At 38.3% G+C, this 27,856-nt stretch overlaps 1 protein-coding gene across 1 annotated transcript; it reads right to left on the bottom strand.

Moving 5' to 3' along the window:
- Window positions 1-30: 30 nt before the first annotated feature.
- On the bottom strand, window positions 31-27,856 carry LOC122665477 (mediator of RNA polymerase II transcription subunit 15a-like). Its single transcript, XM_043861632.1, has 6 exons — window positions 27,782-27,856; window positions 27,422-27,549; window positions 7,903-8,014; window positions 4,642-4,765; window positions 1,646-1,710; window positions 31-186 (listed from the first exon to the last, which is right to left on the bottom strand). The coding sequence occupies exons 2-6, from the start codon at window positions 27,484-27,486 to the stop codon at window positions 46-48; spliced, it is 507 nt and encodes a 168-aa protein (XP_043717567.1). The 5' UTR covers window positions 27,487-27,549; window positions 27,782-27,856; the 3' UTR covers window positions 31-45.

The following is a 27,856-nucleotide window of genomic DNA, read 5'->3' as shown; positions in this document are numbered from 1 at the left end:
AATTAAGCAGATTTGCAGATGCATACAAGTTTGTTTTACTAACAATTAACACTTTGTGGAACATTTATAGAGTATAAATAAGATGGAATCCAGTGACCAAAAAAAGGGTACCTGCTGTAATTTGATAGCAATCTTCTGGTACATTTCATCTAATTCGGGTAAGTACATTTCCTTCATTGCCTTAATCTGCAGATCCAAAATATTAAAAGGCCAAATATTTAAGTGCAGATCAGAAAATGTGTAACAAGGCAAGGAAAGAATGTTGACACATTATCTGCCTGAATCATTTTGACTCCTCAGAATCAGAGTATAACTTAAAACTCTTCTTCCAACGACACTAGGGAGATCGTAAGTACTAAGTACCCCATGAATCCTCAGCAAAGTCATTCTTAGTAATCCACTCACAATAAGATGGCTCTTCTTTCATTCAGAAAGGATGGAAGTATGTGGATTCCTATGTATATGGCTACTCCTTACTATGGCTACTCCTTACTGAGTCAAAGCAAGCTTGAAAACTTAACCATTAAAGAGGTTCCTTCTTCCAAAGTGTTCAAAGAGCCTTTTCTTATCAAGTGTTATAAGGACTGTTGGAATTTTTTCAAAATATTGATGTGGGACTTTTCGGCTATGAAAGGAAAGTTCATTGGGTTTATCTGTGTTAGTGGTTGTTATTATCACATGTTGTGCTTAGAAGAGATTGTACGGTGCACTTGCGAGCGAGGACGGTGACCGTCCGAGCGCGTATGTGTGCGCATGTGTGAGGCGCAATGTGGCTCTTTGATGGCGCACTTTGCACTTCGCAGTTTGTCGCCTTAATCTTTTCAGGATCGATGGTGTCTGATCAAAGGGTGCTTAGGATCGATCCGACTGTTGGATCGGTGGCTAATCAAAGGGGGGATGCAACCATTGGTTCAACGTTGAGCCCAATGGTTGCAGCCCACACGTACAGCCATGAAAGCCCAACCCAATAGTCATGACCTGTCAGATCAAGCCACATGAGCCAATGGGTGTGACCCATCCGAACAGGCCTTGTGGGCCTATAAATGGGCCATGAATTCTCTCAGTCCATATGTAAAAAATCTCTGATAGTTTCAGTGGTTATTGTCTCTGCAACAAGTAACAGACCAGCCTGATTTATCTTGGGAGGCAGGTTTGCTGCAACCTTTTGCAGGAATAGGAGGGTGCAAATACTGTCTTAAGGACAGAACGACCTCGTTCGACTCGGGCCATAATTCTGTCCTCTTCTTTTGATCCCATTTTTCTGACAAGGACTATAGAAAAAGAAAACAATTCTGAGTGTGGATCAAAGGCATTTGAAACAGAACAAAGAATGATGACTAAAAACAGCATCAAGACCAAACAAAACAGCATCATGACCCAACAAATAGAAACGTGCAGCTACATACAAATATAGGCACAATCTATAACATCCAACCGTGAGAGAGGGGAAAATAGAAGAAGAAATTAGCAAAAGACATTTGAATTCAAAGTGGCAGTTCAAGCTTTTTTCCCTGGTGAAGCGAAACCTCTACGATTAGTGCTAGTGTGGTACGACAGAATTACGGAATGTGGTAGAGATGATAGAAAGAATATAATAATGAACAAAATGAATAAATAAATAAACCTAAGAGTACTGGGAAATCACCTTTTGATAGACCTCTTCTTGCCAATCACAAATTAGTCCTGTCTGAGCTATAGAATCTATTGATGCTGAAAATGGGTAAATGGAGATTAGTCCATAAACCCTGCATTAGATATGGAATTTCTCCTAGAAGAAAAAGAAGAAAATTTAAGTTCAAAATTAGACTACTCCATCTGTTATTCCATCAATAAAAACAGTTAAACATCTTAGTGGTTCTTGTGCTGTGTTTTCGAGGCAATCTTATAAAAAAGGGTATACCTAGTGCATGAGGATCCCACCACTGCAGGGTTTGGGGAGGGTCATAATGTACACAGCCATGCCCCGCTTCGAGGCAATCTTATGGTTTTGGAAAAACTGCCCCTTGCATTTTGATTCTCTCCTTTAGGCACCATTTATTTCCAAGTAGAAACCAAATGAAAGGAAAATTTTCGGGCAAAAGTCCGTGGAACCATGAGATTTACCCAAAACTTTTCCTTGTACATAAGCTTTCAGTTCTTGTGCTGTGTTTTTGGAGGCAATCTTATGGTTTTGAAGGAACTGCTCTTGCATTTGCCTTCTCTCCTTTAGGCTCTCCACGTAAAAACCAAGTAAAAGGAAAATTTTCAAGTAAAGGCCATGGAACCATGAGATTTACTTGAAACTTTTCCTTGTACATAAGTTTTCACCTGGAAATAAAACAGAGCCTCAGTAAAAGTTCCATGTCAATGAACAGCAAAATAAAATACATTCATAAGGGAAGAGAATTCCCAGTGCAAACGTAACAGCCATGTTCCCCTAAAAATAAAGATAAAGACCTTGTAGAAGACTACCCATTTTCAAACGTAACAGCCCATGCTCTTGCATTTGGCTTCTCCGATTGTCTTTTTTGTTTCCAAATTTAAGACTTAATATGACAGAGATGAGAGAACCGTCAAGTAGTCCCTTTTCAAGAGCTGAAGACCTTGTAGAGCGGTTCATTTTCACCTACCATATTGTGGAAGTCTTCACACATTCATCATGCCGGTTCAGGCCAACCAGGGGAAGGGGGGAGCCAGATGTGTGTCTAAGGCCACCTGTCCCTTCTCTTGGTTTTGCCATCAGAATATAGGGGTTTTCCCACCATTGAGCCCACAATACTAAGGCCATCTTCACACCAAAAATGGAATGGAAACCCAGGGAGGATGATCCAAATGGGGATGGTGCTGAGGTTCATGCCATCGAGTTGCATGTGACGCTCCCATTGTCAATGAAAGATTGGCTTCTGGCCGACATGCCATGGACCTCCTTCAAGGGGCACAGAATTGTCTTCAACAACAGAAAATGTTAATAAGAAGAAACCATTGTTGAGAAAGTGAGTGTCCATAGTTCCATTTAGTTTCAACTGTTCGGTGAGAGATTGCTTGACAATATTGAAAGGAGACGGCTTCCTAGGAAATGATCAACTATGGAGTTGTGCCATTTCATGGCCTCATTGTCCAAAAGGCTGGATTGGTAATGCACGATCTTCGCAGATCCAATAGAGGTGGGGGAAGGTGAACAAGGCTGACGGAAGAGGGAGCACCAAGTCACGCAAGCAAGAGGGGGATTGGGAAAGGGGCCAAGGACACCTCTTTTTTTTTTTTCCTTCTTATTCCTACCCTTTGGCCTAGAACGTGAAAGAAAAACAACAGACACCATTACTACTACCTTGATCTTCTCAAGATACATTTCCACTATTTACATCACATGTAACCGGTGGCATGGCTAAGACATTAAATTGTACATCCATAACTAACTTAAGGGATTCCAATCCCAAGACGCGACCTCTCATTATCATGCCATGGTCACGAATAGAAGAACCTTCATCATCTTGGGTAACATGAGAGACCTTAATTGATGATCAAAGAGCATTCCGAGTTTACTCATCGAACATCTTTAACGTCCTCATCATGTTAATAGCCCTTGGTTGTTTCTGAATGGTTTATAAGTCAGCTAGGGAAAGAAAATCTTGTTTCAGGATAAATATAATTTACTCAGCTGTAAGCGCAAACGAATATTCTTGTCTAATCAAAACAATTTAGATCATTAAAATAACTAGTGCGCTGTAACACTAGTGATGGTAAGAAGGACAATGATGTACAATTAATTTGCAGATACAAACCATTAAATACAAGTGGGCGAAACTAAATCAATGGTTGCTCACACCTTAAGCTACCCTCAAAGTTTTGAGGTTTGAATTAGAACAATTCAACCCTTACATTTACAACTTAGCCTGTCGGAGTTCATTATGCATGTGTTGGTTGATTGAAGTGATTTTGTCTGTCAAAAAGACTTCTAATAGTTTGGCCACTTGAGAACCATGCTCATTCCTATCAGCTAACAAGTACTCAAGTCAAGTGTATACCTATTGTCTCAGAGCGAATCACGACTCTAGATAGTGCCCACTATCTCAGTGCACCCCTCGTTGACCATGACCACTTCCTTATCTCATATGAGACAAATGCAGAGTGCCGTCAAACATTATCTTATTGGCATCTACAAGAGTAGGTCAACGGTACCTCTGCACCCACTAACTACAGGATGCCATAGGAATTTCACCCGTTAGGAATTTTCATATCACACTAGGTTTGAATGAGGGAATCGAAAACGTACATGCATACATGATTGTATCACCGTATATCGCATTGCATTAAACGAATAAACGTACATCACATGTAATGTAATATGACTATATGGAATATAGCAATGATTATAGCGCCCTAGGCATGTAGTCTATGACTATGTAAAATAGCAATGATTATTTTCTATAATTAACCATATATGCAACATAGAAGTCATATCAAATGTGCACTATGATATAATTATGCAAGTAATGACCTAATATGAGAAAATCAACAAGGCATATTCATGAAAAAACAAAACAATAAACATAAAACTCATGAAGTTTCAGCAAGACATGTTGTCGCCTTAGACCCAAGAAAGAGCCTGGATGACAAGGCAGCGCCAAGGGGACGCCTTGACAACTATACTCCAAATCGTACCTGGATCAGGCGGATTTTGGTTACCAACAACAGGGTTTGACTGTAAGGAACCAGCCACACCAGGAGTTTGAGATTTTGTCTCTACTGCCAGCATCTTTAGAGATATCTTCCGTAGATAGTCTGTCTGAAATGAAAAATCAAGAAAAGTTATATTCATTTACCACACAAGCTACAAATGAAAGATGCAAAGAGACTATAATCATAATCCAATGTACTAAAACTGTAACACAAAAAACAAAGGCAATTCTGTAGCTCCCCCACACAGTTGTTTTATTTCTTTGTAAGTGTTCGGTGAATTGTGTTCCTGACGAGATCCATAGGTTATAAAGCTGAGGTGGTCTGCCCCTTCTATGGGAATGAATCTGCATCATCATGGGTGGATCCCGAAGGACCCAAAAATTGTGCTCCTTATATGCATTATATAAAAGGAAGGAAGGAAAGGGACCAGACTTGATAGGCATGTACTGCTAGCTCCCACTGCTCATCCCATTACCCATGTCCACCCACCCCTTTCAAAACATTCAATTCCTTAATATTATGATATGCATAATATCTATATAACCTGCAAACAAAAAATAAATTTATATTGTGAACATATTTTATCTTTTAGTATATAATATCGTAAAGGGTCCCCAAAAGCAAGTGTTTATGCTATAAATAGTATCTCATACTACACATGGCATTAAGATTCTAATAAATTAGATCACTTCAGTTAGTTAAGAATATACATGACAAATCTCTTGGGAAACAATTCTAAATTTTACTTCTAATACTAATTTGGGAAAGAAAAAATACAATATATCTACTGCTTCTGTCTCAATATTTCCATAGGTCATTTCAATTGGATGGTCAGATGGCAATTACATTGTGCAGAAAATCAACTCACCCCTAACTACCTAAGCAAGTCCATATCGTGAAAAGGGTAATAGGTCCTTTGAACACAATAAATGGAGTAGCAGAAATCTACTCTAAAAAGTTCAATAATTCAAATGGTTTGAACCATAGTACTAAATCTCGTCTCGGAAGGCCATTTCGGCCAGACCGAAATTTCTGAGTTGAAATTTTGCCAAAACATTGTATTTTTTTTCTCTGAGTATTGCCTGGCCATTTTGGGGGGCGGGGGTGCAAAAATGCCGAAATGAGCAAAATATCAAAACAAAATGACCGAAATTTCGACGAAACGGTGCATTTTTTAGATCAAAATTTCCGAAACAAGATGACAGAAATTTCCGACATATTGCATTTTTTTTCATTTCGACCTACCATCTCGTTTCAGACCCACTGAAATATCTGAAATTTAAACTTCGGCGAGATTTTGAACTATGGTTAGAACCAGATTGTTGGAACAACATACCATTGGGACAGGGTCACAAGGGTAGTTACCCATGCGCATTATTTGAAAAAACTTTATGTTAGCCAATGTTTTGTAAAGAGTTTTGAACAATGGACCTCCTCAAATACCATAAATCAAACCCTAGACAATTAATTTGACATTATTTCTATGTCAAACACACATATTTATATTACATGCAATAAAAGTTAAAAGAATATATATGTTACATAATTTTATGAGTAGATTGTTGGACAGGTGGACCAACAATTACCATGTCAAAATGGTCTGACATAGTGACATCACAGTTCGAGAACTCGCAAGATCTCGCCGAGTTTCTCGATTTTTGGAAAAGCCGAGACGAGACTGCCTACGAGTCTCAAAAGTGCAATATCTCGGCGAGATCTCGGATCTTGGTTGGATCTTGGTTTCGACCCATTATTTTAACCCACCTACCACTTAAATACCTTACCTAATTGGACAAAACTCGACCGAGATCTCGGATCTCAGGTCCAGATCTCGGGTTGACCCAAAGTTGAGGCTTCGAGTTGAAAAAAAAAGATGCACCAACTCGGCGAGATCTCGACTCGTCTCGGTTTTTCCAAGAGTCGAGTTGGTACCGAGACCCGAGTTTTAGTACATTGAGTGACATCTGTTTAGTTTCTAAAGCATTGTTTGTATTGAAGCAAAACAAAATGATTGACTAGATAACACTGGTGGAACCAAGGTTTTGACTCCCTTAGTTCGAGCTAAAAAAGTAAGATTGTATTAATAAGACAAGGAGCAAACTGTACATTAAGGTTTGTAGCAGTTTGACCCCCTCTAGAAGATAATCCTGATTCCGCCCCACGTACATCAGTGTTGCAATTTCAGAGGGTTTTAAACTAGCACTGAAGGAAAATTACAGGCTTGTCCATGATGAAACTGATTTACAGATTCTGTTTGGTTGGCTGAATGATGAAGGGAGTTCATCTTGGCCTTCGGATATGTTCACTAAACTTCAAGAAATACAAGCAAAAAATCATTATCAGCATCCTCTAAACGCTACGCATCTAGGAAGGTAAGTAAGGTTGCTGCCAACTACAAATAAAGTGCAATATAGGTTACTGCGGACCACAGGTTAAAGTGCGACATAGGTTACTGTGAACCACATAACACAACATAAGATTGCTGAGAACCACATAAAAGAATCTTGTTGCTGAAAACTACAAGTAATAAATTGCTGTTGAGGATTAAAAGCAGATGACACAAAAAATGTAAAAAATAATCTTCAGCTGATGACTAGAGAAGATAACACTAATAATCTCCAAATATCAGATGATAATTCCAATCTCAACCTCACGTGTAGAACTACATGGGGACAAATAATGCAGGATAATCCATCCTCATATGGCAGCAATAACCAGCATCACAAAATGAATCCCATAATCAAGAACATTCGCAATATCATCAATAGCAGCAACGGATTAGATCAAAGTAGAAAAAGAACTCCAATGAAGGACAAAAACTGGCAGAATAGTAATAAATTAATAACTCATAACCAGAGAGAACTCTCAAAATAGAACAGCTTTCATACCACCAGATCTTTAATGCTTTTGATACCATGTGACAGTACCAATGCATTAAAGACTAGCAACAATAATAAGGAAGAAGAAAGGAGTTGACATATAGAAGATATTGGAGAGAACTTCCCCACAGTTTGTATGGTGAACAATGAGAAAACCGTGGCCAAATTGACCAAAGGCAGCACTTAACCGACATAAGAAAAAGAAAATACAATACCAATAGTGCCCTTACTAATTAAGCTAAACAATAAACAATAAAGCAATAGAAACAGTGGGCCTGTGGACCTAATAATAAAGACTAAAACTTAACAGAAAGCATTCAGCAATGCAAAGAGAAGAAACCATATAACAAAGTAATGAATGTACCTGGCTTGCCGCAGCAGAATAAACCCCTGCTTCAAATCTTACAGCAATTTTCCTAAGTTCTTCTAACCCTTCTGGGCCAGAAATTGGACGGTTCCTCTTCAAAGTTTCCATTCTGTGGATGCAAAACATTATTTTATAATAAAATACTGACTAAGAGTCAATGAGGTTCTTAGAAAAGCAACAACAAATAAACTGTAGCTCTAATAACCATCAGAATGGTCATATTTAAGTTTTTCAAACCAAATACACTTCCTCAGAACTCTAATTGAAAAAATGTATTAGAGAGACAGAGAAGCTCTTAAATCACCACTACAGGTGAGTAACATTAAACATTTCCCACAAATCTCTAATGCTGAAAATTTAGAAAAATATAATGTTTGGTTTCACTTCTTTGGATGATCATTAAGTTTTGCTTCTCAACATCGGAATCACTTCCTCAATTCTAGTGTTGGTGCACGTACGGAAAGTATTCATTTACAATAAAAATTAAAGAAGTGCTTCCAGAAGAATCACTCAAGAAAATCATAACTGATACCAGACAGGCTTAAATGACAAGTAGCCTCAGAATAAAATTATAGCAGTTCGAATTGTTCAAGGTCCCAAAGGTTGAAAGTAAGAAACTTCAGCGTAGGCACACTTGAAAACAGGTTTTGACTATACTCCATTCCGATATAGATATCATCTATAAGAATAAAGCAGGTTTAGGAAATGCTTATGACAGTTACATGAATGTAAGCAAAGGCATCAACACTTATCTTCCCAAGATATAAGAACTTTTAATTGCCAGCTCAAGCATACTTACAAAGTTAGGAATTAATATGAACAAATAAAGAAAAGGCAAATAATATCTCAAATTATACAACAAAAAACATTTGCATTTACATTTATCCATCCAGATTATGACTTTAAAAAAATAAATAAAAATAAAAACTCAATGAATTCTGTTAGCATGCCATATCTCATTAAACAATATATTTACTTTTAAAGAGCAATCATAGACTAAAAAATTATAGAGATCTCATCACAACTCCTATAGGTAAGAATAAACTTTAGATTATTATCGATTTCATCACATCAGATATTGCACCACAGCAATGCAGATTAAACTGGCCACATTTGTATTCAGTAGTTTATGACATGAATAGAAAAAAGTGAGGATACCAAGCTTAATATAAATGCCTTTAGTCTTTTTGGTGAGATGGAGGTGGGATCAAGCAGCATGTACTATAAACAAACAAGAAATAAGGATGGACAACTAATTCCTAAAAATTGTGTCCAACAACTTTCAAGTTTTTTAACCACAAAACACCGTGTAACATGAACTCTCCTATTCAAATTTTGACACTGAATTGATTCGGTACAACACTTCTAAGTTTCACGTATCTGTTCATCTAACTATCATGATACAAATATAAGAAGACAAGAAACTATTTGATTATTTTTGTAAAACTCAGGCTGAGGATAAAAATGGTCAAATGACCAAACTAACCTTCCATGCAATGTTATGTAAACATGAGAAAACAATATCAAATACTATAACGCAGTGAGCATAACCTAAATGCACCTCCTAGATGCTAGGAAATCTAGGAATGACATGAATATACGATTAAAATTAACAAAATGTTTTTTTTTTTTTTTTTGGGTAGAAGAAATTAACAAAATGTTAAAGGGGCAATTACGACATGAAACATGAATGAATTCAAAATAACCATAAAAAAAAATAGAAAAAAAAATTACGGAAATTTTCAGGAGGTTAGCAAAGATATCAAAGGGCTCCAGAAAAAATTTGGAGCAAAATGAGTCAGAATAGATTAGAAAAAAAACAACTAAGCATGTCACTACTATCCTTTTCAGGGCAATCCTGGCATACCCTCATTCAAATCACAGAAAATTACAAAACAAGAATTAAACAATTCTGAGGAATTTACACAAAATAGAAAACTGGTATACCCTCACTAGCAGTCTAGGACTCAAGAAAGATTCCAATCCAGTGGCGTATGCACAAGGCTCTATAATTGCTAATGATGCAAATTTTTCTGTCCTCGAGAGGGCAAGTGAATCATGACTCGAATCAATGCCCCGAAATCTTGTGCAAGTTGGCCCATTTCTCTTTTGCATGGCAAAGTTTTTTGTTTATTGCGCTGCAATGACTACATTTGTGCCACGTGGAAGGCTACAAAGCAGATCGTATAGTTTAAATGATCATATGACCCTTTGGATTTACCACGTGCTCAGCTCTCTCACCTCTACCACACACTTTTTGTCGCAGTTTAAATGATCATGACCCTTTGAACTGCAGTATTTCTTTCTTTCTTTCTTTCTTTTTTTCCCCCGCTTCAGAAGACCGATTGCCCACTAGATTTACTTCTTTTTGCAAAATATATATTATTTTTTTCACACTCTTACGTTTCAACAAGTTTAAAGCCAAAATATTGTTATTAAAAGTCAACTCTATTAGACCTCCAAATCGGACTTCCTTCATAGTATAGGAAGGATACTCAACCAGCTCTTACTCTGTTAACTAGAGGCTGCAGACTTGGCTTAAGTCTGTCATATGGTTTAACTCGCTTATGTATATAAACAAAAAATATTTGCTTCTTCAGGACAGGATTATCCATCCATCACATGTGTTCATGCACTCTTAAAGTAAGAACAAGATAATAAAATACCAACTTAAAATAGCAGAGGATAAACAATTTTGCAGGAAACTCATGAAATTTATACTTTTTAACCTATCAGTAGCAGAAGAAAATATACAGACCAACTTTTAACTCTACAACAAAGTAACAAATGGAGATAGTCCACTGATGCAAAACCTACATATTTCAACCGAAAAAAAGTTACCAGAAAGGGGAACATGCTTTGCTTTCCATCCTTCAGTTTCTTATCAAAGCCAGTTTAAAATTTAAGTAAAGACAAACAGAGCAAATACAAAACCATACACATGGAGATGAAATCTGTAGAATTCCTTAACAACATGATCCCAAGCAACGGATCAACAACCAAAAAAAAAAATAATCTTACATCTTATTCAAAATCCTCTGCCGAGAATCAGGTTGAAGTTGAGTTCTCCAATTGCTGGTATCCATACTAGGCTCCCCTTGAGTAGGTCTACAATTGTTGTTATCCATAAAAGAGAGCTCTAACAACAATTATCCAAATAACAAAGACACAGTTAAAATTCAACACCAGCATAAGCAGAAAAAACCGAGAAAATTTGCCGAAATCAAGGGCAAAACATAGGTAAAATCCTAGAAATAATACGACCCATTTTTTTGCTCAAGGTAAGTGTTAAATAATGTAAACCAGAATACCGTGGGGGTATTCTGGTCTTTTTGGGTATTTTATTTTGTTATTTATGTACTGCCTAGCTATGTCGGCTATGGTAGGGGTATTATTATCACACACTGTTATTTTTCTTATTATAAATATAAGCCTTGGGCTGATCACATTGATCATCCAAGCAATTCCAAATTTCGGGTTTTGTTAACATGGTATCAGAGCCTATTTCTCTGATCTAGGTTACAAAACTTTCCCCCCTCCCTTCCCTCCATCGTTTTCCTCCTTCTCCATCTTCTTCCTCCCCTCCTTCCTCCTTTTTTCTGGTTTTTTCTCTTTGATTCAGGGCAGCACTGATGAGGTGATCAGATGATCTAGCTGCTGCCCTCTACATACCTCAATTTATGTAAAACAGGTTTGGTTACTCATCTGCGATAGCTGCTGCCCTGTTCTTCTCTGCGATTTTTTTAAACCCTCTCTTTGAAGATCAGACCTATTTCTTATCGGAGTTTGATTGTTCCCCTTTGGAGGTTTCTATATCGCACCATTGGACAGCATCTACTGCAGCCCTGCATTCAGCATTGAAGCTCTCTTCCCTCAATCGATCTCACTTTCAGGGTTTTTTTTTGAAACCCTGACTTTATCGATTTTGGGGTTTTAGGTTTCGGATATTGCTGATTTTTGGAGGGTGTGTCTCTCACACCACACAGAGTACTCGACAGCAGTTTCAGCCTCTTTCAGATTTTTTGAAGACCCCTAACCCTAATCGATCACCTCTCTCAGGTTTTTTTCAAAACCCTGCAACTTATCGATTTTTGGGGTTAGGGCTGCTTGTGTTGCTGCTGCCAAGAGGGGTTTCATACCCTATTTTCAGCTGCTTCTTCTGGTTTTTTTGCCCTACTTCTCATCATCATGCCGGACTCTGATGTTACCACGGCTACTTCTGACAGCGATGGTCAGACTAGGTCTGATTTTCTTCCATATGCTGCTGCAATCAAGCTTGATGGTACGAATTATTTAATTTGGGCCAGACCTCTATCCTTAACCGTGGCTGGTAGGGGACTCACTGGCCATCTTACTGGCACCACCAAACAGCCTACTGAGGAAGGTGCTGCCTGTACTAAATGGGCTGCCAACGATGCTATGGTAATGTCCTTTGTTCTGAATTCTATGCACACTGACCTTTCTAGCCAGTATCTCCTCCTTGACATTGCTACTCAGATATGGACTGCTGTCAAGGGAACCTATGGTCGGTCAGGAAGTGGTGCTCAGGTTTATGAGATCAGGAAGACGCTCCAAAACACTACTAAGAAGGAGTTATCTATCACTAAATACTATGCTGCCCTCAAGTGCTTATGACAGCAATTGGATCATTATGCTCGTTTTCAGCCTACTACTACTGCCGACATTATTGCCTACCACTCTTATGTGGACCAGTTTCGGGTGTATGATTTTCTGGCTGGCCTTAATGATGACTACGATCCTATACGGGTGCAAGTTCTTGGTCGGGTTCCTTTCCCCACTTTAGAGGAGACCTTTTCTTATGTTCACAGTGAAGAGACCCGACAAGCTGCTATGATGGTTGCTCCTAAAGTTGAGAGATCAGGCTTACAGGCTACTGGCTCCACCCCGACTCCTTCTGAGAGTATTACTGTTGCTGCTACAGCCAAAGAGCCTGTGAAGTGTGATCATTGCCACAAACCGTATCACACTAAGGCACAGTGTTGGAAGCTCCATGCGAAGCCTGCTATTTTGAGGCCAAACGTGGTCGTGCTAAGCCTAAAAACAAAGCCAATCATACTGAAAGTGTAGCTCCAGCTCCCACTACTGACATTGGTTTCTCCCAGGAAGAATTTCAAGCTCTTCGGCGTCTGTTGCAGACATCTGCTGCCCCTACTACATCTGTTGCCAATTCAGGTTCCTTCTTTGCCCGTTCAGGTATTTCCTTTGCTGGTAATTGCGCATCGGTAGTCTCCACTCTTTGGATTATAGACTCCGGTGCCACTGACCACATGACAGGTTCTTCTAGCCTCTTCAATACATACTTTCCTGCTTCCGGCAAAGATAAAGTCAAAATTGTTGATGGGTCCCTCTCCTCAATCTCAGGGAAAGGATCCATTGGATGTTCTCCTTCTCTTACTTTGTCATCCGTGTTGCATATTCCCAAGTTTACCACTAATCTTCTTTCCATTAGCAGTATCACAAAATCTCTAAATTGTAAAGTAACATTTTTTCCTACTCATTGTGTTTTTCAGGAGCTGGGCTCGGGGAAGACGATTGGATCGGGTAAAGTGCATGGCGGATTGTACCTACTTGATGGCGACCCTGCATGGCTGCATCTACCCAGGCATTACCTTCTAGGCTTTGTCACCCAGCATCTTTCTCTTCTGAATTACACAAATGACACTCTAGACTAGGACATCCCCCTTTAGGTACTTCATCCCATTTATTTCCAGCATTAATTAAAGATTGTAATAAGGAAGACTTTTTTTGTGAGCCTTGTGTTTTGGCCAAACAAACACATTCAATTTATCCCATTTCTAATAAAAGATCTTCTTCCTTATTTCATGTTGTTCATACTGATGTGTGGGGTCCTAGTAGAAAAGTTTCTCTTTCCGGTCATCGGTGGTATGTCACCTTTATTGATTGTTATTCTAGATTTACTTGGGTTTACCTCATGCACACAAAACATGAAGTCTTTTCATGTTTTCAGCATTTTCACCAGTTGGTTAAGACCCAATTCAATGCCACTCTTCGAATTTTGAGGAGTGACAATGGGACAGAGTATATGGAAGGTCAATTCCAAAAATACCTTGCGGCCCATGGAATCCTACATCAGACCAGCTGAGTTGACACTCCAGCCCAAAATGGTGTGGTTGGGAGGAAAAACCACCACCTCTTGGAGGTAGCTCGGGCCCTTCTGTTTGCTCGCAATGTCCCTTCCCTTTATTGGGGGGATGATGTCCTTACTGCAGCCTATTTAATTAATAGGCTGCCCAGTCGGGTTCTTCATTCCAGACCCCCTGTTGAGCTCCTACTTGGCTCTTCTTCCTTTGTTGTTCCCCCTAAGGTGTTTGGCTGCGTCTGTTATGCCAGGGATACAAGGTCCCCTGGTAAACTTGAACCACATAGTCTCCGCTGCATTTTCTTAGGTTACTCTGCTACTCAAAAGGGGTACAAATGTTATTACCCTCCATCCCGGCGAACTTTGGTCAGCATGGATGTCGTCTTTCATTAGAGTGTTTCCTATTATGTGTCCCCACCTCTTCAGGGGGAGAATGTTAGTGAAGATGTGCTGACCATAGACTCTCCGCCTCCACTCCAGTCTATTTACAATGAGCCTGTACCAGTTCGGCCTACTCCTAGTCCTCCCTCTGAGTCACCAGTCCGGCCTACTCCTAGTCTTCCCTCTGAGTCAGGGGGAGCAAACTACCCCAGTCCAGACTCCTGTCCAGAGAACTATTAGTGAATTTCAGAGGAGGATTGATGACAGTACTGTGAAGACCTATGGAAGGAAACATAAGCAGGTTCAATCAACTGTTGCTCCAATGCCCATCCAATTGCCGAACCTGGATCCAGAACCTGCCTCTCCACCTGGTAATGTTCCTTCTCCTGAGTTACCTATTGCTCTTCGCAAAGGTGTCAGGACTTGCACTCAGCATCCCATATCTCATGTTGTTTCTTATGACTCCCTTGCCCAATCCTTTTGTGCTTTTATTTCTACTCTTTCTTCTGTTCGCTAGAAGCTCTATCAAATGGAAAGTGGAAGGCAGCAATGATGGAAGAAATGGAGGCCTTGAAGAAAAATAACACCTGGGAGCTTGTGGTTCTTCCACCTGGGAAGAGAACAATTGGATCCAAGTGCGTGTTTGTAGTGAAACAGAAGGTGGATGGCACCGTGGATAGGTATAAGGCACGACTAGTGGCCAAGGGGTTCACTCAAACATACGGCATTGATTACCAGGAAACCTTTGCACCTGTTGCAAAGCTGAATACTGTTCGTGTATTATTATCCTGTGCAGTCAACCTTTGATGGGATTTGCAGCAACTGGATGTAAAAAATGCTTTCCTAAATGGAAAATTGGATGAGGAGGTATACATGGACATTCCACCAGGGTTCTCTTGTGACAAAAGCCAAGGTAAAGTGTGTAAACTGAAACGTGCACTATATGGGCTAAAGCAGTCACCTCGAGCATGGTTTGGCCGGTTCCACAAGGCCATGATTTTTGTGGGCTATAAGCAGAGTAACGCTGATCACATACTCTTTATAAAGAGGGTTGGTGAAAAACTCACTGTTCTTATAATCTACGTTGATGACATAGTGGTTATTGGCAATGATGGTGATGAGATCAGACGGTTGAAGACCTTCCTTGGACAAGAATTTGAGATTAAAGATCTAGGGAAACTGCAATACTTTCTTGGGATTGAAGTTGCCAAATCCTCTAAGGGCATTTTTCTCTCCCAAAGGAAGTATGTCCTAGACTTATTGGCTGAAACCGGGTTGTTAGGCTGTCACCCTTCGGATACTCCTATGGATCCTACTGTTCGTCTCAAAGAAAAAGAGGGTGAGCCTGTTGTGAGTTATGGCACAAGGTATTTGTGAGTTACTCTGGCTAAAAGGTTTGCTACAGGATCTTGGTGTTCCTATTCGTCTTCCTATGATGTTGTACTGTGACAACAAGGCTGCGATCAGCATAGCACACAACCCAGTACAGCATGATCGTACCAAGCATGTTGAGGTGGATAGGCATTTCATCAAGGAAAAATTAGAAGGACTGATTTGTGTTCCCTTTGTGACATCTGCTGATCAACTTGCTGATATCTTCACCAAGGAATTGTCTGGGAAATTATTTCACCCTAATCTAGTGAAGTTGGGCATGATAGACATCTTTGCTCCAACTTGAGGGAGAGTGTTGAATAATGTAAACCAGAATACCGTGGGGGTATTCTGGTCTTTTTGGGTATTTTATTTTGTTATTTGTGTACTGCCTAGCTATGTCGGCTATGGCAGGGGTATTATTGTCACACAGTGTTATTTTTCATATTATAAATATAAGCCTTGGGCTGATCACATTGATCATCCAAGCAATTCCAAATTTCGGGTTTTGTTAACAGTAAGCTATGAATTGGGGGGGAAGGTGGGGGGGGACTAAAAATGGTACAAGAATAAACGTCAAGGACAAAGTTCAGAAAAGAATAGATGAAATTTCAACCTGAGTCCTCAAAACACCTGAATTCCAAACTCTGTTCTCCTGGTAGCTTTCCTTCGCCTTCAGCTTCAAGCCTTCGAGACTCTACTAAGGCATCCAACAATCTTCGGAAAAAAATCTCTCCAAAAGAGAGCCTCGGAAAGCAGAGAGGGTGGTTTGAATGGTTATTGGCAGGATTTAAGTAACCAGTGTCAGTGTTGGTGTCGGTATCGGTATCAACACCGATCCGTATCGATCTGGATCGGGTCAGATATACCCCTGTTTTCTTCTTAAAAAAATGGGTTTTTTTTTTTTAAAACATTTTTACTCTTGTTCATACTGATCCACTGATATGGATCAGCCAAGAATCCGCCAATGCCGATACAAAACAGTCAATCCGATACCGATTCTTTTTCTTTTTTGGGGTAAAAGTCCGATAACGATTCCTCAAACCATGGTTATGGAGATGCATTGGAAAATTAAATTTAAAAATTGATGCCAGGTAGGCCCAGTGCTGGTTGGTTTCTAGTATTAAACTGATTCTTGTTTTTACTTTTTAAGGCCCATAGGCCACTAAAGATGGCAGCCCGAGAGGGCAGCCAGGGGTGGCATCCCAGCTCCAAGAAGAGAGGGCGGCCAAGGGTGGGGTTGTGAGGAGAAGAGTCACTCGAGTGACCTCTCCCTAACTGCGACTTGCAGCCACCACCCTCTTGGCGTTTCCCAACTGATTACCTTAGGGGCAACTACTATCACTCACCTATATTTATACTATATTTACTCAAACTTCCATATCCTGAATTTCTTTTCTCATTCCCCTAGAAAAGCAAAGTTGCACCTCGCCTTCTCCCTTGGTTTTTTAAATTTTCTAGATAATTTTATCCCGGTTGTTCCTGTTTTTTTTTTATCGCGGTAACCTCATCACCCCTAACCAACTGCACCCCCATCAACCCTGCTACCCACCTTTGTCCCAATCCTTATCCTTTATAGTATTTTAAAATTTCCAAACTACCCTTATATATATTTGCTATATTTTTTCATTGTTTTTCTCCTCTATTTGCTCATGGTTTCATGTGCCATAAGTAGATAGTTTTTGTTTTTCAGAAACAGAGTTTTGCATTCTAAAGTAGCAAATCATGCAATTTCTGTGTTTTATTTGTTTTTCAGTAGTTATATTACAGTTTCATACATCACCTCGCCAAATTTTATAATTTTTTGCCACAATTTTTAATGAATACTAATGCATTCCGTGTATATAAGGGTATTCTTGTAATTTAGCCATCCTATACCTAATTCCGAATTTCAAAAATCATAAAAACATGTATCTACTCTCTTATAACAGTATAATGTTTAATACAATTTTCCAACATTTTTTGGATCGAATTATATATGTTTCTTGCGTTTTTTGCATTTCAAAGCATAAAAGAATATTTTGGTCACTTTACCCCAATTTCGAAATTCATAAAACATCTCTATATCATTCCACGTAAAAAACCAAGTAAAAGGAAAATTTTCAGGTAAAGGCCATGGAACCATGAGATTTACCTGAAACTTTTCCTTGTACATAAGTTTTCACCTAGAAATAAAACAGAGCCTCAGTAAAAGTTCCATGTCAATGAACAGTAAAATAAAATACATTCCCTCACCCAAAAAAATAAAATAAAATAAAATACATTCATAAGGGAAGAGAATTCCCAGTGCAAACGTAACAGCCATGTTCCCCTAAAAATAAAGATAAAGACCTTGTAGAAGACTACCCATTTTCAAACATAACAGCCCATGCTCTTGCATTTGGCTTCTCTGATTGTCTTTTTTGTTTCCAAATTTAAGACATGACAGAGATGAGAGAACCGTCAAGTAGTCCCTTTTCAAGAGCTGAAGACCTTGTAGAGCGGTTCATTTTCATCTACCATATTGTAGAAGTCTTCACACATTCATCATGCCGGTTCAGGCCAACCAGGGGAAGGGGGGAGCCAGATGTGTGTCTAAGGCCACCTGTCCCTTCTCTTGGTTTTGCCATCAGAATATAGGGGTTTTCCCACCATTGAGCCCACGATACTAAGACCATCTTCACACCAAAAAAGGAATGGAAACCCAGGGAGGGTGATCCAAATGGAGATGATGCTGAGGTTCATGCCGTCGAGTTGCATGTGACGCTCCCATTGTCAATGAAGATTGGCTTCTGGCCGGCATGCCATGGACCTCCTTCAATGGGCACAGAATTGTCTTCAACAACAGAAAATGTTAATAAGAAGAAACCATTGTCCAGAAAGTGAGTGTCCATAGTTCCATTTAGTTTCAACTGTTTGGTGAGAGATTACTTGACAATATTGAAAGGAGACGGCTTCCTAGGAAATGACCAACTATGGAGTTGTGCCATTTCATGGCCTCATTGTCCAAAAGGCTTGATTGGTAATGCACGATCTTCGCAGATCCAATAGAGGTGGGGGAACAAATGGAGCACGAGAGGCATTCTCCTGAAGGTGAACGAGGCTGACGGAAGAGGGAGCACCAAGTCACATGAGCAAGAGGGGGATTGGGAAAGGGGCCAAGGACACCTCGTTCCTACCCTTTGGCCTAGAACGTGAAAGAAAAACAACAGACACCATTACTACTACCTTGATCTTCTCAAGATACATTTCCACTATTTACATCACATGTAACCGGTGGCATGGCTAAGACATTAAATTGTACATCCATAACTAACTTAAGGGGTTCCAATCCCAAGACGCGACCTCTCATTATCATGCCATGGTCACGAATTGAAGAACCTTCATCATCTTGGGTAATATGAGAGACCTTAGTTGATGATCAAAGAGCATTCCGAGTTTACTCATCAATCATCTCCTTTAACATCCTCATCATGTTAATAGCCCCCGGTTGTTCCTGAATGGTTTATAAGTCAGCTAGGGAAAAAAAATCTTGTTTCAGGATAAATCTAATTTACTCCGTTGTAAGCGCGAACAAATATTCTTGTCTAATCAAAACAATTTAGATCATTAAAATAACTGGTGTGCTGCAGCGCTAGTGATGGTAAGAAGGACAATGATGTATAATTAATTTGCAGATACAAAGTTACAAACCATTAAATACAAGCGGGCGAAACTAAATCAATGTAATGTAGTCCTAGATAGGTAGGAGACCTACTAGGAGCCAGATAACAGGATCAATAGCAAAAGGGGTTGCTGGTTCGAATGGACAGCACTAGGTTTTAGGTTAATTCTAGGGTTTAGGATGGAAATTTAGGAATGGGTCTTATATGGCTTTAATATGCAGGTCTAGAGGGTTATTATGGGATAAAAATAATTGGATTTGGTTAAGTTTGAAAAATCTGCAGAATTAGGGTTAGGGTTTCGGGTTTTAGGTTTAAGGATCTAAGCTGAAAACTAAGGTTTAGATGGTCAAATGGGACTCAAATTGGGATCAAGTGTAGGAGGGAGAGGGAGGGATGTTTGCTGGAAGTTTGGCACAGATCTGATGGTTGGAAGGTGAATGCTTGGGGATCAAGTTAAAATTCGAAGGAATAGTTATAGGTTTAATGAAGGGGATGGAAGGCTGTCTATAGTGATCTGATTGGGTCGATGGGAAAGGATGGATTAGGTTAGAGGATGAAGAGGGGAAGGATATATGTAGGAAACTAAATTACTTACTTCAGAGGCAGCAGCAGCAGCTTGAAGAAACTCGATTGAAGAAGAAGAAGAACCTCCCGGTACTGGACAGACGCAAAGAGTCATGAGAGTCCACTCACCCTTCACCTTGACATTCACAAGGCAACACTCAACAGAGCAGGGCAGCAGCAATGGCAGCAAACAAAAGCTTTTCATTAATCAAATTCGTGTTCAAGGCTTTGCCCCCTTACAACTTATATAAAAGACTCAAAAATAGACTTCTACTCTAAAAGGAAAGGCCTAACCCTATCCCTAACCTATTAGGTAACTTAAACTGACTAGGAAACTAAAATACTCAAGGAAATAGACTCAAAACATGACTAGACTTATAGAGTCCTAATCCAGCCCAACTTACATCACATGACCACTTAAGTTGTCACATGATCACTTAAATTGAACCAATTAGATGCAACCAATTTGAACCGGTTCAATTAAAAAACATAAAAATAAACTAAGTATTGGGCTAATCCCGTATACAACCTATATACCCCTAGTTTAGGCTCATTAAAGTGGCCTATTACATAGAAAACCCTTGGGATCAAAGGCCCAACATATATCTATTCCAACCCTAGACTTATTCCTAATAAAAGAAGCCCAGTTTGGTGATAATTCTGCATCACAATGATTGCTCACACCTTAAGATACCCTCAAAGTTTTGAGGTTTGAATTAGAACAATTCAACCCCTACATGTACAACTTAGCCTATCGAAGTTCATTATGCATGTGTTGGTTGATTGAAGTGATTTTGTCTGTCAAAAAGACTTCTAATATTTTGGCCACCTGAGAACCATGCTCATTCCTATTAGCTAACACGTACTCAAGTCAAGTGTATACCTATTGTCTTGGAGTGAATCACGACTCTAGATAGTGCCCACTATCGCAGTGCACCCCTCGTTGACCATGACCACTTCCTTATCTCATATGAGACGAATGCAGAGTGCCGTCAAACTACTCAAACATTATCTTATTGGCATCTACAAGAGTAGGTCAATGGTACCTCTGCACCCACTGACTACAGGATGCCATAGGAATTTCACCCGTTAGGAATTTCCATATCACACTTGGTTTGAATGAGGGAATCGGAAACGTTCATGCATACATGATCGTATCAACGTACATCGCATTGCATTAAACGAATAAACACACATCACATGTAATGTAATATGACTATATGTAATATAGCAATAATTATAGCACCCTAGGCATGTAGTATATGACTATATATAAAATAGCAATGATTATTTTCTATAATTAACCATATATGCAACATAGAAGTCAGATCAAATGTGCAATATGATATAATTATGCTAGTAATGACCTAATATGAGAAAATCAACACATAATAAAGCATAGCATATAATGTAAGCATATTCATGAAAAAAACAAAACAATAAACAAAAACTCATGAAGTTTCAACAAGGCATGTTGTCGCCTTAGACCCAAGAAAGAGCCTGGACAACAAGGCAGTGCCAAGGGGACGCCTTGACAACTATACTCCAAATCGTACCTGGATCAGGCGGATTTTGGTTATCAACAACAGGGTTTGACTGTAAGGAACCAGCCACACCAGGAGTATGAGATTTTGTCTCTACTGCCAGCATCTTTAGAGATATCTTCCGTAGATAGTCTGTCTGAAATGAAAAATCAAGAAAAGTTATATTCATTTACCACACAAGCTACAAATGAAAGATGCAAAGAGACTATAATCATAATCCAATGTACTAAAACTGTAACACAAAAAACAAAGGCAATTCTGTAGCTCCCCACACAGTTGTTTTATTTCTTTGTAAGTGTTCAGTGAATTGTGTTTCTGATGAGATCCATAGGTTATAAAGCTGAGGTGGTCTGCCCCTTCTATGGAAATGAATCTGCATCATCATGGTTGGATCCTGAGGGACCCAAAAATTGTGTTCCTTATACGCATTATATAAAAGGAAGGAAGGAAAGAGACCAGACTTGACAGGCATGTACTGCTTATCCCATTAGCCATGTCCACCCTCCCCTTTCAAAACATTCAACTCCTTAATATTATGATATGCATAATATCTATATATCGTGTAAACAAAAAATAAATTTCTATTGTGAACATATTTTATCTTTTAGTATATAATATCGTAAAGGGTCACCAAAAGCAAGTGTTTATGCTATAAATGGTATCCCATACTACACATGGCATTAAGATTCTAATAAATTAGATCGCTTCAATTGGTTAAGAATATACATGACAAATCTCTTGGGTAATAATTCTAAATTTTACTTCAAATACTAATTGGGGAAAAAAAAATACATTATATCTACTGCTTCTATCTCAATATTTCCATAGGTCATTTCAATTGGATGGTCAGATTGCAATTACATTGTGCAGAAAATCAACTCACCCCTAACTACCTAAGCAGTCCATATCGTGAAAAGGGTAATAGGTCCTTTGAACACAACAAATGGAGTAGCCATCTACTCTAAAAAGTTCAATAATTCAAATGGTCAGAACCATAGTACTAAATCTCGTTTCGGAAGGCCATTTCGGCCAAAGCAAAATTTCCGAGCCGAAATTTCGCCGAAACATTGTATTTTTTCTCCGAGTTTTGCTTGGCCATTTTGGGGTGCAAAAATGCCGAAATGAGCAAAATACCAAAACAAAATGACTGAAATTTCAACGAAACGGTGCATTCTTTAGATCAAAATTTCCGAAACGAGATGACTGAAATTTCCAAAATATTGCATTTTTTCATTTCGACCTACTATCTCGTTTCAGACCCACTAAAATATCTGAGATTTCCGAAATTTCGGCAAGATTTTGAACTATGGTTAGAACCAGATTGTTGGAACAACATACCATTGGGACAGGGTCACAGGGGTAGTTAGCCATGCGCATTATTTGAAAAATCTTTATGGTAGACAATGATTTGTAAAGAGTTTTGAACAATAGACCTCCTCAAATACCATAAATCAAACCCTATACAATTAATTCGACATTATTTCTATGTCAAACACACAAATTTATATTAGATGCAATAAAAGTTAAAAGCATATATATGTTACACAATTTTATGAGTAGATTGTTGGACAGGTGGACCAACAATTACCAAGTCAAAATGGTCTGACATAGTGACATCTGTTTAGTTTCTAAAGCATTGTTTGTATTGAAGCAAAACAAAATGATTGACTAGATAACACTGGTGGACCAAGGTTTTGACTCCCTTAGTTCCAGCTAAAAAAAGTAAGATTGTATTAATAAGACAAGGAGCAAACTGTACATTAAGGTTTGTAGCAGTTTGACCCCCTCTAGAAGATAATCCTGATTCCGCCCCACGTACATCAGTGTTGCAATTTCAGAGGGTTTTAAACTAGCACTGAAGGAAAATTACAGGCTTGTCCATGATGAAACTGATTTACAGATTCTGTTTGGTTGGCTGAATGATGAAGGGAGTTCATCTTGGCCTTCGGACATGTTCACTACACTTCAAGAAATACAAGCAAAAAATCATTCTCAGCATCCTCTAAACGCTACGCATCTAGGAAGGTAAGTAAGGTTGCTGCCAACTACTAATAAAGTGCAATATAGGTTAGTGCGGACCACAAGTTGAAGTGCGACATAGGTTACTGCAAACCATATAACACAACATAAGATTGCTGAGAACCACATAAAAGAATCTTGTTGCTGAAAACAACAAGTAATAAATTGTTATTGAGGATAAAAGCAGATGACACGAAAAAAGTAAATAATTATCTTCAGCTGATAACTAGAGAAGACAACAATAATAATCTCCAAATATCAGATGATAATTCCAATCTCACCCTCACGTGTAGCACTACACGGGGACAAATTATGCAGGATAATCCATCCTCATACGGCAGCAATAACCAGCATCACAATAAATCCCATAATCAAGAACACTCGCAATATCATCAATAGCAGCAACGGATTAGATCAACGTAGATAAAGAACTCCAATGAAGAAAAAAAAAAAAAAGGGCAGAATAGTAATAAATTAATACCTCATAACCAAAGAGAACTCTCAAAATAGAACAGCTTTCATACCACCAGTTCTTTAATGCTCTGATACCATGTGACAGTACCAATGCATTAAAGACTAGCAACAATAATAAGGAAGAAGAAGGGAGTTGACATATAGAAGATATTGGAGAGAACTTCCCCACAGTTTGTATGGTGAACAATGAGAAAACCGTGGCCAAATTGACCAAAGGCAGTACATAACCGACATAAGAAAAAGAAAATACAATACCAATAGTGCCCTTACTAATTAAGCTAAACAATAAACAATAAAGCAATAGAAACAGTGGGCCTGTGGACCTAATATAAAGACTAAAACTTAACAGAAAGCATTCAGCAATGCAAAGAGAAGAAACCATATAACAAAGTAATGAAAGTACCTGGCTTGCCGCAGCAGAATAAACCCCTGCTTCAAATCTTACAGCAATTTTCCTAAGTTCTTCTAACCCTTCTGGGCCAGAAATTGGACGGTTACTCTTCAAAGTCTCCATTCTGTGGATGCAAAACATTATTTTATAATAAAATACTGACTAAGAGTCAATGAGGTTCTTAGAAAAGCAACAACAAATAAACTGTAGCTCTAATAACCAGCAGAACGGTCATATTTAAGTTTTTCAAACCAAATACACTTCCTCAGAACTCTAATTGAAAAAATGTATTAGAGAGACAGAGAAGCTCTTAAATCACCACTACAGGTGAGTAACATTAAACATTTCCCACAAATCTCTAATGCTGAAAATGTAGAAAAACATAATGTTTGGTTTCACTTCTTTGGATGATCATTAAGTTTTGCTTCTCAACATCAGAATCACTTCCTCAATTTTAGTGTTGGTGCACATAAGGAAAGTACTCATTTACAATAAGAATCAAAGAAGTGCTTCCAGAAGAATCACTCAAGAAAAATCATAACTGGATACCAGACAGGCTTAAATGACAAGTAGCCTCTGAATAAAATTATAGCAATTCGAATTGTTCAAGGCCCCAAAGGTTGAAAGTAAGAAACTTCAGCGTAGGCACACTTGAAAACAGGTTTTGACTATCCTGCATTCCGATATAGATATCATCTATAAGAATAATGCAGGTTTAGGAAATGCGCATGACAGTTACATGAATGTAAACAAAGGCATCAACACTTATCTTCCCAAGATATAAGAACTTTTAATTGCCAGCTCATGCATACTTACAAAGTTAGGAATTAATATGAACAAATAAAGAAAAGACAAATAATATCTCAATTATACAACAAAAAACATTTGCATTTACATTTATCCATCCAGATTATGGCTTTAAAAATAAATAAATAAATAAAAACTCAACTCTGATAGCATGCCATATTTCATTAAACATTATATTTATTTTTAAAGAGCAATCATAGACTAAAAAATTATAGAGATCTCATCACAACTCCTATAGGTAAGAATAAGGTTTAGATTATTATCAATTTCATCACATCAGATATTGCTCCACAGCAATGCAGATTAAACTGGCCACATTTGTATTCAGTAGTTTATGACATGAATAGAAAAAAGTGAGGATTCCAAGCTTATTATATATGCCTTTGTCTTTTTGGTGAGATGGAGGTGGGATCAAGCAGCATGTACAACAAACAAGAAATAAGGGTGGACAACTAATTCCTAAAAATTGTGTCCAACAACTGTCAAGTTTTTTAACCACAAAACACCATGTAACATGAACTCTCCTATACAAATTCTGACACTGAATTGATTCAGTAAAACACTTCTAAGTTTCACGTATCTTTTCATCTAACTATCATGATACAAATATAAGATGACAAGAAACTATTTGTTTATTTTTGTAAAACTCAGGCTGAGGATAAAAATGGTCAAATGACCAAACTAACCTTCCGTGCAATGTTATGTAAACATGAGAAAACAATATCAAATACTATAACGCAGTGAGCATAACCTAAATGCACCTACTAGATGCTAGGAAATCTAGGAATGACATGAATATACAATTAAAATTAACAAAATGTTAAAGGAGCAATTACGACATGAAACATGAATGAATTCAAAATAAACAAAAAAACAATAGAAAAAAATTACGGAAAATTTTCAGGAGGTTAGCAACGATATCAAAGGGCTCCAGAAAAAATTTGGAGCAAAATGAGTCAGAATAGCTTAGAAAAAAAACAACTAAGCATGTCACTACTACCCTTTTCAGGGCAATCCTGGCATACCCTCATTCAAGTCGTAGTAAATTACAAAACAAGAATTAAACAATTCTGAGGAATTTACACAAAATAGAAAACTGGTATACCCACGCTAGCAGTCTAGGACTCGAGAAAGATCCCAATCCAGTGGCATATGCACAAGGCTCTATAATTGCTAATGATGTAAATTTCTTCCGTCCTCAAGAGGGCAAGTGAATCATGACTCGAATCAATGTCCCCAAATCTTGTGCAAGTTGGGCCATTTCTCTTTATGCATGGCAAAGTTTTTTGTTTATAATGCAGCAATGTGCATTTGTGCCACGTGGAAGGATGCAGAGCAGATCTTAAAGTTCAAATGATCATATGACCCTTTGGATTTACCACGTGCTCAGCTCTCCCACCTCTACCACACACTTTTTGTCGCAGTTTAAATGATCATGACCCTTTGAACTGCAGTACTTTTGTTTTCTTTCTTTCTTTTCCACGCTTCAGAAAACCAATTTAAATGATCATGACCCTTTGGATTGCCCACTAGATTTACTTCTTTTTGCAAAATATATATTATTATTTCACACTCTTACATTTCAAGAAGTTTAAAGCCAAAATATTGTTATTAAAAGTCAACTCTATTAGACCTCCAAATCGGACTTCCTTCATAGTATAGGAAGGATACTCAACCGGCTCTTACTCTGTTAACTGGAGGCTGCAGACTTGGCTTATAAGTCTGTCATATGGTTTACCTCGCTTATGTATATAAGCAAAAAATATTTGCTTCTTCAGGACAGGATTATCCATCCATCACATGTGTTCATGCAATCTCAAAGTAAGAACAAGATAATAAATTGCAGAATAACTTAAAATAGCAGAGGATATACAATTTTGCAGGAAACTCATGAAATTTATACTTTTTAACCTATCAGTAGCAGAAGAAAATATACAGACCAACTTTTAACTCTACAACAAAGTAACAAATGGAGATAGTCCACCGACGCAAAACCCACATATTTCAACCGAAAAAAAGTTACCAGAAGGGGGAACATGTTTTGCTTTCCATCCTTCAGTTTCTAATCAAAGCCAGTTTAAAATTTAAGTAAACATAAACAGAGCAAATACAAAACCATACACATGGAGATGAAATCTGTAGAATTCCTTAACAACATGATCCCAAGCAACGCATTAACAACCAAAAAAAAAAATCTTACATCTTATTCAAAATCCTCTGCCGTGAATCAGGTTGAAGTTGAGTTCTCCAATCGCTGGTATCCATGCTAGGCTCCCCTTGAGTAGGTCTACAATTGTTGTTATCCACAAAAGACAGCTCTAACAACAATTATCCAAATAACAAAGACACAGTTAAAATTCAACACCAGCATAAGCAGATAAAACCGAGAAAATTTGCCGAAATCAAGGGCAAAACATAGGTAAAATCCTAGAAATAATACGACCCATTTTTTTGCTCGAGTTAAGCTATGAAATAGGGGGGAAGGTTGGGGAGGGACTAAAAATGGTACAAGAATAAACGTCCAGGACAAAGTTGAGAAAAGAATAAATGAAATTTCAACCTGAGTCCTCAAAATAACTGAATTCCAATCTCTCTTCTCCTGATAGCTTTCCTTCGCCTTCAGCTTCAAGCCTTC

Source organism: Telopea speciosissima, chromosome 1, assembly GCF_018873765.1.
Source record: "Telopea speciosissima isolate NSW1024214 ecotype Mountain lineage chromosome 1, Tspe_v1, whole genome shotgun sequence".
Classification (NCBI taxonomy): Eukaryota; Viridiplantae; Streptophyta; class Magnoliopsida; order Proteales; family Proteaceae; genus Telopea; species Telopea speciosissima.
This window is presented reverse-complemented; position numbering and strand designations above follow the sequence as displayed.

Excerpts from the sequence above, each read along its gene's own strand:
- LOC122665477 (XM_043861632.1), bottom strand. The coding sequence starts at position 27,486 with ATGGATACCAGCGATTGGAGAACTCAACTTCAACCTGATTCACGGCAG. Across the intron at positions 4,766-7,902 it reads ATTCTGCTGCGGCAAGCCAG|ACAGACTATCTACGGAAGAT; the intron begins GTACATTCATTA and ends TTTTCATTTCAG. Across the intron at positions 1,711-4,641 it reads CCAAAATCCGCCTGATCCAG|CATCAATAGATTCTATAGCT; the intron begins GTACGATTTGGA and ends ACCCATTTTCAG.